This window comes from Pongo abelii, chromosome 8 (assembly GCF_028885655.2).
Source record: "Pongo abelii isolate AG06213 chromosome 8, NHGRI_mPonAbe1-v2.0_pri, whole genome shotgun sequence".
In the NCBI taxonomy this organism is placed as follows: Eukaryota; Metazoa; Chordata; class Mammalia; order Primates; family Hominidae; genus Pongo; species Pongo abelii.
Window position 1 is genome coordinate 34,738,040 of NC_071993.2, and position 13,820 is coordinate 34,751,859.

At 41.7% G+C, this 13,820-nt stretch overlaps 1 protein-coding gene across 31 annotated transcripts in view; it reads right to left on the reverse strand.

Moving 5' to 3' along the window:
- Positions 1 to 13,820, reverse strand: part of PARD3 (par-3 family cell polarity regulator) — a 713,016-nt gene that overhangs the window by 5,844 nt on the left and 693,352 nt on the right. For all 31 annotated transcript variants that reach the window (XM_024253533.3, XM_063727279.1, XM_024253534.3 and 28 more), the window contains one exon: positions 4,191 to 4,318. In XM_024253533.3, coding sequence (XP_024109301.2) covers positions 4,191 to 4,318 — 128 coding nt within the window. The remainder of the gene's footprint in view (positions 1 to 4,190; positions 4,319 to 13,820) is intronic.

Sequence of the window (13,820 nt, forward strand, 5' to 3'; positions counted from 1 at the left end):
TATTAAGGAAAGAAACTAATTTAGGAATTAAAAAAAGATGATGTCAAAGGGTACAAATCTCAATGACAGAGAAGCAATTTTTCTGTTTGTTCTATTGCACAGCATGGTAGGTATAGTTAATAACAGAGTATTGTACATTTCACAACTGCTGAGAGAGTAAATATTTGAGGTGATGGATATGTTAGCTAACTTGATTAATTGAATTTAATTAATTCTTTTATGCTGTATTCATAAATCATAACATCACTTTGTGCCCCACAAATTATACAATTATAAACTGTCAATTTATAATTTTTTCTTTTTGAGACGGAGTTTTGCTCTGTTGCCCAGGCTGGAGTGCAGTGGTGCGATCTCGGCTCACTGCAAGCTCCGCCTCCCGGGTTCACACTATTCTCCTGCCTCAACCTCCCGAGTAGCTGGAACTACACGCGCCCACCACCACGCCTGGCTAATGTTTTGTATTTTTAGTAGAGACAGGGTTTCACCGTGTTAGCCAGGATGGTCTCGATTTCCTGACGTCATGATCCGCCTGCCTCAGCATCCCAAATGCTGGGATTACAGGCGTGAGCCACCACGCCCGGCCTATAATTTATAATAAAAAATAAATTATTTTAGAAAAAGAAAAACAAACAAACAAAAATCCTACTCTGATTGAGAACTGAGTGTGGGGCCACCACACAGGTCCCTTTTCCTGCCAACTAGTGTTACCACCTAGCCAGTGTTTCTCATTGACATTCCAAAATGTAACTTGAATTCTGTCCATAGAGTTTCTTACTTACAGTTAGAATTTACAAACCACTCTTTCTCATATACATGCCTCTAATTCAAACCACCTTATCTAATGCAACTGATACAAAGCCCAGACCATTTGTTTTATTTTATGCTCCACTTTGTAACTATACTTTTTTTCTGTGTGTAATCTTTTTGGTTTCTAATGCCATACCAACTTGTTGAGACAAAACTCTGTTAATTGTCAACATCCGAAAAGCAGAGGTCAAGTGTCTTTGAAGAATATCACATGTCAGAAACTTGGACTTGACTCAAGCTCATGGAGGTGGCTGCAGTCCCCCCTGACCTCCTGTTTGCTTTCTTTCCCTTCCTTCAGATCTCTGCACACACCCTGCTGCAGAGTGGGGCTGCTTTGCAAGGCATCAAGCCGGACGCAGGGTTCTATGTTCCTAATCTCCCTCACAAACAGGAAGATTCCCATTGATAAATTGTTCTCTAAAGGAAGATAAGAAGATACTGCAGAAGCCTACCAGCCTCCGCTGCCCAAACTTACATAACTCTTTAATTTGAGGATGTCTGCTTTTCTCATATCTAAATAGGATAAAATGACTAAAAATAGGGAGCTACAATTAACCCAGAAGGAAAGCTGTAGTTATTTAGGGCAACACTAAATAACAGCGGAGGCACTAGCGGTAGCGGCTGCAACCCTCCTCTGCGTGTAAATATAGATATCTCTACCAGGCGCTTCCGCAGAGAGAGGCGGAGAAGGGAAGAGATGTCGGGGCTGAGAGTAAAGAACGGAGAGGAATGGGAAGGTGAGGACGAAAGGTTCAGCCGGAATGCATGAACTACTTTGGAATGCAACCAGGAGAAATTCAGTGGAAGCACCTGCCTCTGTCTTTTGCCTCTTCTGAGGACTGGGACCCAAGTGCCCCTTCTCCCTCGCAACTGCCCTGCCTTCCCGGCCCGCCCACCGCTGTCTCTCCCACCTCCCTTTCTCAGCCCTTGGCAGCTCCCACGTCACTGCTCTCATTATACACACTTTGTTATGTTTCTCTTTCAATCCTTAGAGACACTCTCAGGCACGGCCAAAATATATGAAGCCAAACAATTGGCCAATAAAAATAAGAACACAGCCCCTGCCCTGACAACACCATCCACACAAGCTATGAAGTGCCTTGGCCCACCCATGTGGTCATGCAAGCAGGGCCATGCCAGGTGGGCCAATTCGTCCACACTGTCAGCTCACTCTTCTGATGGCATGCAGCCACACAGACTGGCAGGCAGTGGGGAGGGGGCAGGGGGGTGGCGGAGTGGGGGATAGGGTGGATTTTACACAGACGAACCTTGATGTCTAATTCTTCAAGTGCTTAGGCATTTGATTCACTGGGTTGATTCACACAGTGACCACCTCCTAAATGCTGAGGGCAGGAGAGCACTGAGGGGAAATTTGCACCTGTTAATATCCCAAATTTGGGGCCAGGCGTGGTGGCTCACACCTATAATCCCAGCACTTTGGGGGGCTAAGGTGGGCAGATCACTTGAGGCCAGGGGTTCGAAACCAGCCTGGACAACATGGCAAACCCCTTCTCTACCAAAGATACAAAAATTAGCCAGGCGAGGTGGCACACGCCTGTAATCCCAGCTACTTGGGAGGCTAAGGCATGAGAATTGCTTGAGTCTGGGAGGTAGACGTTGCAGTGAGCCAAGGCTGCGCCACTGCACTCCAGCCTGGGCAACAGAACAAGACTCTGTCTCAAAAAATTTGGGAACAGAAGCCCTTGATAGCAACAGGCCTTATAAAATCATAGTTTAGGGCATGGGCAGATTCAGGTTTGAATGCTGGCAAAATGACTTGCTGGCTGTGTGAGCTGGGGGAAATTTACTTACTCTGAGCTGTTTCCTTCTAAGATAAGATTATCTCAAAGGTCCTATAAAGACCGAAACTTTAATGACTCTTACCTAGAGCAGGCTAAAGAACCTGGCAATTCTCCTCTTTAAAGGAAAAAATAATTTAGTACTCAAAGGGGTTATATATAGTCTTATGGATTGAAAAAGAACAACTGAATGAATAAACTGCTACAATAGATGGCACTCACCCCCATGGAGACTCATTCACATCCATGTCCCCTTGGCTGACCTGTGTCCATGTGGTGAAGTCCCTTGTGGTTGTTACAGTGATTATTTAACATGTAAAGAAATTCATCTTTTTGAGACAGGGTCTTGCTCTGTCACCCAGGCTGGAGTGCAGTGGTGTGATCTCGGCTCACTGTAACCCCTGCTTCCCAGGCTCAAGCGATCCTCCCATTTCAGCCTCCCACGGAGCTGGGATTACAGGCATGTGCCACCACGCCCGACTAATTTTTGTATTTTTTGTGGAGATAGTGTTTTGCCATGTTGCCCAGGCTGGTCTCGAACTCCTGGGCTCAAATGATCTGCCTGCCTCAGCCTCCCAAAGTGCTGGGATTACAGACCTGAGCCACTGTGCCTGGCCAGGACTCATCTTTATTAGAAATTGATCAAGATCACTCTACATTGGTCAGTCAAGATAAGCATTTGTCTCCTAACTCCCCAAAACTGTTTTGCTCAAAGTCAAAAGTCTACCTGATATCAACATGGCAAATGAATCTTTTCCCACTTAAAATATGTCTTTGTCACTCGATTTTGAAATACAGCAACAAATGCCTATAAGAATTGTGACTACAGGAGTCACCTGTTTTGGGAAGTTTAAAAAGCTGAATATTTTTCGACATTTTTCTTCTTTACTATGCCTGGAAGAAAAACTTTGATGGAAAAATAGTTACTATTTCAATGTACTGGCACTCAGTCATCCTGAGACCCTTGTGGGCCTTTGTCGGAGAACTGGGCCAAGGCGTCTCCCCTGGGGAGCAGGCAAGTAAGGGTTTCTTGCTTGGTTCCCAGCTAACAAGCTCAACATCCCTGAGACCCTCTAAAGTTAAACATGGGTGACAGCAGTGATGATGGGACAGTAAGAGAGTGAGGTTTGGAACCACGGATCCCACACAACCACGGTGTATGCGGCACTGACTCTCGATCCTTTTATGGAGCTCTGGATTTATGAAGTATCATTTATTCTAATTACCCTATGTGCTAAGCCAAATAGGGGTTATCTTCCCATTCTTCAGATGAAGATATTGTCTTGTCCACAAAGGAAGCAGGAGAGCCAATACTAAGAAGCCAGTACACCAGTTGCTTCACCTTTTTAGGGAGCTTGTGGGTGAAAATACTGGCACCTCCTGCAATGGGCATTTCCCCTGGCCTCGCAGTACGACAGTCCCCACGCTAAGGAACAGTAGCCACCGGACATTTATTGGTTCCTCTGTTGCTACCAGGGGCAAGCTGGAGAGGCCCCAGTGACTTGGGAAGGAGCGCGTTCCTAAAGGGTGGGGGATCTTAAAGGGCCGGGGGGGATCTGGAGACTCGGCCAAGCGTCCTCATACCGAGGCAGAGAGCTGTACTGGCGCTGGGCCTGCTGGGAGCTCTCGCGCTCCTCCTGCCGCTGCCGCTGCATCTGCACCTCCACGGACACCGAGTGCCGCCCGCTCTGCGTCGCCGGCCGTGCGTTCGGCTGGAAGAGGAAAATACAAGCACATCGTTAACCAGAAAGATCTGTACAGATCACACAACTGGTTGACTCCATTTCGATTCTTATGAATTGACTTTGAAAATTTTGAAAATTCTGTGATTTGTTTTTCAAAATTGTTTCTTTGAGAAAAGTGGCATACATATATTTGCTCTTATGAGCCCACAAACACTCAATTTTCTTAAACTGTGATTTTGGCTTTGGTATGTGGTTTAAATTGAAGAGAGCAAACTTTCTAGTCTTCTTTAATTTTTTAATTTTTTTTTTAGAGATGGGATCTCACTCTGTCACCCAAGCAGGAGTGCAGTAGTGCAATCATGGCTCACCGCAGCCTTGAACTTCTGGGCTCAAGTGATCCTCCCACCTCAGTCTCCCGAGTAACTGGGACTACAGGCACAGGCCACCATGCCTGGCTAATTTTGTTTTTTTTGGTAGAGATGGGGTTTCCCTATGTTGTCATAAGACACCATTTACCTCTCTCCAGAATCCACAGAGCAGATACAATGAGAATGAGGCTCTTCCAAAAACTAGAAGATGTTCATGCCAAAAAAATAAAAAAATAAAAATTTGCTACAACTCTCAAAAGTGGGAAAGTGCAGGAGTGCACACTTGTGAGGTGGCCATGTTGATGAATTTTGGGGGGTAGGTATATATTTCAGTTTTACAGCAGGATACAGTATAGCTGATTCCCCTTTTACTAAAGGATGACAGTGAAATTTTAAGCCAAGATTAGTTTAAACTAGGTACCAACAGGTCTCCTGCAATCCACAGATGGCAGCCAAACAGGGAACAGAAATGCCTATCAAAAGAACAAACCCAAAAGCTAATTGCTACTTAAATTGGTTATTAGGTAATGCATTTTACCCTAGTTATTAGGAAATGGTAATTTACCTAGGTTAATCATCCCCTATATAGAACATTTCAATCCTCCTAACTAAATACTTTGGTTAGCACTCCATTTCAGGAGTTCAAGACCAGCCTGGGCACCACAGTGAGACCCTGTCTCTACAAAAAAATTTGAAAAATTAGTCACGTGCAGTGGCACATGCCTGTGATCCCAGCTACTTGGGAAGCTGAGACAGGAGGACCACTTGAGCCTAGGAGATTGAGGCTGCAGTGAGCCATGACCGTGCCATTGCACTCCAGCCTGGGTGATGGTGCAAGACCCTGTCTCAAAAAAAGAAAAAAAAAAAAGGAAAAACAAAAAGGAAGAAAAGAAAAAACATACTTTGGTCAGCAAGTCATCTGGTGATTGGTGCTTCTCACCGAAATCAGACTACTGAACGTGTATACTGCATTGTATAGATCAGGTTTCTGGGATGCTTCAATTTCTCACTGACAACGGTTAGCTTACCTTCTAGATCTGTCCTTTTGAAATAAAAGTAGCTGTGCTCAAAATAGACAATAATGCCTCTACATTTACGAAGCATCCCAATGGTTTGTCACAGCATCAGCGGTAGGCCCCTTAAGTGATCCTTTTCAGTACTGGCCACCCTCAGTTCCCCCTCTGTTATGCAACATTGTGCAACAGGCATAGTCTAAGTGAGGAATGTCTGTTAGAAACAAGTTATTGATTTTCTTTTAGAGTTGAAAGCTAATGGTAGACTTTGCCCTGATAATGATTTTCTAAAACAACAGAGTCTGAGCGTTCATTTGGCGAGTTGTAAGATAACAGGTAGCCTTGTTACCAAAAGAATGGCTCCTATGGTTGGCTTTGGCCAGCACAGAAAGAAATCAAGCATCATCTATTGTTCTCTCTTTCTGCAAAGCCAGCACAACCTTACTTGTTGATAAGCAGTAATGAAGCAATATACAGGACAAACATTTCAAAGCATATGGGCTTAGTTAGTGAGCATATTAAAAATATCCCGATACAAAAATAATGTGTGTGGAGATTAGGCTTTACAATACCCCAGTCTCTACTAGGGGCTTTATAACCACACTCACTGGAACAAATGTGTGTTCAGAGACCCGCTTCACAACACCGTTCAAATAACACATCAGTGAGGACTTCAGCAAGAAAAACACTTCACTGAGCGAGTTCTGCTTATGCAAACAATTGTTCATCAACTGCATTAAAAGAGACAGACATTTTTTTCCATTACACTTGATGAGGCTGGCCAAAAAGGAAACTAAGTTGTTTTCTTGTCACGGTGAGCAATGAGAAGCTTCAGATAAACCACTGGACAGAAAGAAAACACTACACCATTTCCTTTACACCCTCAAAAGAACCACATTTTCCTTTCCTTTTCACTCAGTGTAAGCTATGTGCATGTGTCAAACAGTCTTGAAAGATCTGGCATTCTGCAGCAGGATTTAGTAACCAGCTTTTTAAGCTCGTGCTGTTCTGTGACAAGCTGCTTGTGGAGATGTGAAGGGAAATTGCAAGGTCTTGTAGAAATTTCAGGTGTATTTTTAAGTTGTTTCTCCCATAGGACTGAAAATTTGATTCTGACAGAGAAAAAAGAAGTTGAAGGACTTGTTTTCTCTGCTGTGTGTTTCCTGACACTGTTCACCTCAAACTTTACCAGCTACAAGTATCTAGTTGGATCTGGATACATTCCAATGATGACATTATCAGCATATGGGGTCTGAAAACTTAAAAGGAGTGAATGAGTTTGGGATCGGCAAACTGACATATTTCATACTATCATGCTCACCAGGAAGAAACGTAAACATTGGCCTCACCAGTAATATTTTACTCCATTTCTCTTTTCAGAACTTGCAAAAGGGTGGGTTACTAAAGAGAATCACTCTTACCTTTAAGATAAAACTAACAGGTCACATATTTCAAGGAAGACTGCATACATGACCAGCCCAGAGCAACAACTAAATAAGCTCATCCTGGCAAGTTTGACACTTGGCCTGAATAAAAAATCACCCCTCTAATTCACAATTTAAATGAAGACCTCTTAAAAACAAAAACTGGATGAACAGTATTACAGTGGCAATCTCGGATTTTACACACTGTGGCTTCAATCCCTATGGCAGGAACAAAATAATGTATCTGAGTCCAAGCACAAAAATAAAGTGAAGAAAAGAGGTAATTTGTAACCTCACAGAGAAGTGTATGTTTTCAAATAAAATATCATCAACAACCGCAGTGACAAAGTAACACCCACATAGGGAAATACCTGCGCAGGCATAATTGTAATAACTCTGGAGATTCACCAGAGAAAAAGGCGAAGCTCTGTTCTAACAGTGCAAATTACAAATAACCCTGTGATGAAATTGGTTACAAGCAATGACCTTTTAAATAAAAAAACAACCACGGCTGCCAGGGCCATAGTAACAATAGAGATTGTTAGATGGAAATAAACACATGAGTATACATTACACAGGACGCTGGAGAGCCACGATACGTGAATCTCTTCATGGCCTGTGTTTAAAACCACAAGTGAAAAATATGTATTTTTTTTTTTGTAAATGGACTACAAAGTACTTGTCTTTCTCACAGATTATAAAGGGATAATAGTTTGAGCTTGAGGAAGCTCTACAATGTTGGTATCATTTAGTAGGGTAAAATATAAAAAAATGTTTTCCAGAGTTTTTTTTTTTTAAACATTTTTTGTTTTTATTTTAGAGTCAGAATCTTGCTCTGTTGCCAAGGCTGGAGTACAGTGGTGCAATCATAGCTCACTGCAGCCTCAAACTCCTGGGCTCAAGCTGCCCTCCTCAGTAGCCAGGACTACAGGTATGCACCACCATGCCTGGTTAATTTTTTTTTCTTTTTAATTTTTGTAGAGGCAGGGTCTTGCTGTGTTGCCCAGGCTGGTCTTGAACTCCTGATCTCAAGTGATCCTCCCACCTTCGCCTCCCAAAGTGCTGGAGACTACATGCTTGTAATGGTCTCATACGGTGTTTTATGAATTAAGTCTTTAAGCATTTCTCTTAATTAAATAAAATCATTGCTTCAAAATAAAAATAGAAAAAAATGAAAATACAAAACAAAATATTTAATAGACAGTTAATAGAGTAAAGAACAAACATGAATATCCACAGTACAAAGTTTCAGTACTAATTAGAACTAGGTAATATTGTAAGACTTTGACAGCTTAATATGCAAGTGTGCTGCCACTTATGAAATAAAATCATTGTTATATTAACGTATACATAGAATATTCAATAATTTCAAATAATCTATCATTTTTCTTCTTATAGGTAAGGAAAACAGTGTGTAAGTATGTGTGGGTGTACACGTGTATATATATATCCACACACATATATGTAATATTCTTATAAAGGATCATTTTGAGCAGATTTTCTCCTTAAATTATGAATGATAAAAATCTGTAAAATTTCGTATGTCCAAGGGCACATATAGAAAACAAAAAATAAAATACAAAACATTCGAGCACTTTGAATGAAAACCTGTGATGAAGATGATGGTGAGAATGATGCTGATGACAAAAAGACCAATGGCATTCCCTTGAGATTCACAATCCTTACTTTAGCAATTTACATGAGCTGTGACCCTAATAGGAATTCCATATTCTGATAAGAGTAGCAATTTAAAGATTTGGTAGGGAGCAGAAATCATTTTTATGCCATTAAATCATGTAAAGAGTGTGAACTGTTGACTCTGTTGAAAAGTGGCCAGTGCTAATATTGGTAATTATTTTCTTCAGTAGACTAATGTACAACTTTTAATCAAAACAACGTTAACTTTTGTCTACCCATCCTGCCTTCTCAGCCTTCCGCACCCACCCACACATGCCATAATTATGTAACTATTGACTGAACTCTTGTGGGTCTTGAATGTTGAAAAGCTTAATTGCTACTAAGGACGTGAGTAATGGCTGAAAAGACTGCAAAGCACACCCGTTTCCCTCATGAAGTTTTTAGAAATGAATGTTTTAGTCTTAATTGTATTTGTCTTCACCTCATCTTTCACACCAGTGCTTAGATCTTTTATCCCCGCCCCCATCTTAAGCAATAGGAACACTGAAAATAAAAAGGTTGCTCTACAAAACAAGCCAGGCACTTTAGTATCTAGGCTAATGGCAACCCAAGGTAGCTTCAGGAGTTCCCACCACACAAGGCTTCTGAGCATAGCATGGCCATGAGTCACAGAGCCTTTGGCTGAGGAACAGGTCACAGGGCAGAATAAAGTGCTGACTTTGCGACAGTACAGAGGCTCTCTCCATCTGTGACGGGCACCTCTCTGCAGATGGCTTATCTCCAGGTCTATTTCTTTTTTTCGAGATGGAGTCTTGCTCTTGTCGCCAGGTTAGAGTGCAATGGCGTGATCTCAGCTCACTGCAACCTTAGCCTCCCAGGTTCAAGTGATTCTCCTGCCTCTGCCTCCTGAGTAGCTGGGATTACAGGCACCTGCCACCACGCCCAGCTAATTTTTGTATTTTTAGTAGAGACAGGGTTTCACCATGTTGGCCAGGCTGGTCTCGAACTCCTGACCTCGCGATCTGCCCACCTGGGCCTCCCAAAGTGCTGGGATTATAGGTGTGAGCCACCGTGCCCGGCCCTCCAGGTCTATTTCTATGGGAGGTGACTTCCACCCAACTAGAGCTAGGGTCATACTCATTTCAAGGCTGTCAACTAAGGCAGCATTTTTTGAGTCAAGGCATGGAGGCCGCTATGAGAAAATGACAGCGGATACTTTTTAAGTCTTAAAAAAGATGGAAACGAAAGGAAAACCACCATTTTCTGAAATTCCCCAGGCACAGGGAGGCAATCTAGTGGTACAGAGTGGCTGTGTGCTGTGATTGCCTTGCCAATTAAAGCAGGCAGAGCCCTAAGAGGGCAGGGAGAGCTATTAAAGTCTGAAACAGGAAAAGGGAGAAAAGGACAGATTTTGTTATTCGTTGAAAGACGGACAGCTAGGAAACAAGCAAGCTTGAGGGAGAAGAGGATATTCACATTGCAGAGTATCAATTTTCTACCTGAAGGACTAAACTCTTTCAGTCACTCCCAACCTGGGATGGAAAGGATTTAGCAATACAGCTATTATTAAAGGCTCCATTATCCCATCTATCAATCGTCTCAGCCAGCAAGTCTCCTTGTGGGCAACACTCAGGTATCTGCAAAGTTTTTATGGCATACTGTACTTAAGTCTGCAGCCTGCAATTTAGTTCTTTTAAAAGCAACACTAACTCCTGTCCATATCGAAGCTCTGTGATAATAACCTAACCTCACCTATTGTTCCATTATCTTAAGAAAGATTTAAAGCAACTTGCTGCTTTATTTATGTTGCACCTGGCACTACGTGAGGAAGAAGTTGCTTTTTCTTCTTCTCTTGCTCAACTTGGGAGAGAATTCACTTCAATTATGGAGCTAAGGAAATTTTCTGGGCCTCTGCTCATCTAAAGACCTTTTGTGCCACAAATCAGCTCCCTCAGGCCCAGACATTATTTTGAACAAAGGCCCAGGAACAGGTGCATTCTGTACTGCTAGAGCTTATAGAGAACATTTTCAAAATAGGTGGATTGAAAGGGCTACTTGGATGAATTTTCTGCAGCATCCCGCTCTGTATGTAAAGTAATTGGTTTACATATTTTTCTATATGACACATCTGGCTGCACTTTGTGTGTGGGCATTTCTAACAAGCATGACAATTTCAACTAATATGGGCTCAGTTGTACACATAGCTTGAAGGTGAGTTTGTGGTTCCTTAAAACTAAAATGATTACAAACCATTCCAATGAATGAGATCATGGTCCTATCCCTTCCAAATACAGTGACCCTTCAAGGTCAGAATACATAAGAGAAGAAAAGGATTCCAAGATGCAAAAAGCTCATTTTGTAAAACAGATAATTAAAACCATAGACCAAGCTACATTTTAAACAACTGAGCAGCTCTTCCTAAGGTAACCATAAGAATTGGTATGAAAATTAATACACTAAGTAGAATTCCAGTCACTTTAAGCTCATTTACATGATCAGTAAAATGGAGCAAGATCTCAGTTGCTTGAAAATGAAAACAAACAAAAAAAAAGAAAAGGTCAACTTGTGACCCATAATTTAGGAAATTATTCCATTTCTAAGGTAATCAGCCTGTCATCCAAATAATTCCCTGCTCACTCATTACCGGAAACGCTAATACAAGCCAAGTTGTCTGTCTGAAGTTGCTATGGCATTTTGATATACAATAATTTGGTCCATGACCTTCAGTAGTTGAGTTTCCAAACGTACAAGATTTTTTCAAACATTTTCCCTAACATGATTGTTCATATTAAGTAGATAACATAGAAATGCATTCCAGCCTATTCACTGTTCCCATTCAAAGTTAAAATCTTATAAAGAAACCAAAACGAATTTCAAATCATTTTCACTTTTTCCAATGAAAAACATCTAGAACTAAGAAGTAGGAAACACTCATTTAGCCTCAAACAAACCTGGAGGTCTCGCATGTGGATACAATGTCAGAAACCAGAAATAAACTCATCAATCTGAGTTCTCAAAGACATATGTCTGCTTCTCTGTTATATATTTAAAATATATTCCAACTTCAAAGAGGGGTTCTTTCAAGCCTTTTCTGACCACCGCACTCTGATGTGGTCCTCAACAGCTCCGTGGTTCTCAACACCCCACGCACACCCCTAGCCTACCTCTGCTATATGGTACCAAGTACTCCTTTATTTTGTATCAATTCCACTGGAGAGTTTGGAGGGCATTTTTTCTTTTCGATCTTTGTTCTCCCATACCAACCACAATGCCTGGGACATAGTAAGAACTCAATGAATTTGACGAATTAAGTAATTAGTTAAAGAGTAAATGTCAAGATGCTGGTTTGGAATCCACATTCCCAGGCAAAGTCAAATGGCGAACACTGCTCCTCATGGCATGGTATGGAGAATGATAGCTCAGGCGGGGCTGTGTCAGGTTGGAACTGTGTGCATGTGTGTTAACTATTTCCATATTCAGCTGCTGTTTTCTCCTTCAGCTTGACACCATGCTCATTACTCTTTTCAGCCTCTTTGTGTAAATATGCATAGTTAAGAATGTATTTATCACACATCACAAAAGAATCCTGTTTCAAGAAATGTAGTAGGAATGGATTGAGTCAATTATGCCAAACAATATAAGCAGATTAACATAATTCTGTCATGTTGCTACATGGGAATGACTCAATTTACTTGATCATCTAGGAAAATGAACTAAATACCTTAGAAAAATGCCATTAATAGTAATATTGTTGCAGAAGACAATTAGAGATTTTCCAGGGAACTTGTTTTATAACCCCCCAAAGTTAGGCAAGAATTGATTTCATGAGGTGCTTTTATACCTGGATGATGATCCCACATTGCCAGTTGCCCCATCTTCCTCACCTGAACTAAGTTAAAGCTCTTCAAACTACAGTTGACCCTTGAACACCATGAGTTTGAACTCTGAGAGTCCACTGATACACAGAGTCTCTTCTACCTCTGCCACCCTGAGACAAGACTTACTCCTTTCTCCTCCTCCCCTGCCTACTCAGTCTGAAGACAATGGAGAAGATCTTTACGATGATCCACTTCCATTTAATGAAAAGGAAATGTATGTTCTCTTCTTTATGATTTTCTTAATAACATTTTCTTTCTAGTTTATATTACTGTAAGAATACAGCATATAATACATATAACGTACAGAGTGTGTGTTAATCAGCTATGTTATTGGTAAGGTTTCTGTTCACCCGTGGGATATTAGTGTAGTAGTTAAGTTTTCGGGAAGTCGGAAGTTGCATGGGGATTTCTGATTGTGTGTGTGAGGAGGAAGGGGGATGGCCCTCCAACCCCCATGTTGTTTAAGGGCCAACGGTAGTACTGCTTCTCCCATTTTTTCCTCTTTGCCTCTCTTCCACAAAATTAATCTTCCTCAAACTCTAATTTGGTCACTAAATCGCTTAATGAGCAGCATTTATAGGTTTCTTGCTTTATGTAGAGTAATATATTGTGAGTATTGGGTTTCAGGACCAAAAAGGACCTGAGATCGTCTAGACTTTAGAACAGTGATTCTCAAAGTTGAACTTGTTTCAGAATGAGTTGGAAGGCTTGTTAAAATACAGATTCCTGGGCCCCACCCGTAGAGGTTTAGATCTAGTAGGATCAATGCAGGGCCCAAGAATATGTATTTCTTACAAGTTTCTAGGTGATGCTAAAGGTGCTGTTCTGTGGACCACACTTTGAGAAGCTCTGATCTTCAGCAGCAGCTAACAGGATCCAGCCTCTATAGTCAACCAGAGGGGTTCTACTTGCATCTGCTTTACATTTAGCTTCTTCTTAAACTTTCATTTCATCAAAGGGTTTAGTAACTGACATCCAATCATTTATTCTTTCTTTTCTTTTTTTTGATTCAGAGTCTTGCTCTGTCGCCCAGGCTGGAGGGCAGTGGTGCAATCTCGGCTCACTGTAACCTCTGCCTCCCCGGTTCAAGTGATTCTTCTGCCTCAGCCTCCTGAGTAGCCTGGATTACAGGCATGTGCCACCAGGACTGGACAATTTTTGTATTTTTAGTAGAGATGGGGTTTCATCATGTTGTCCAGGCTGGTCTC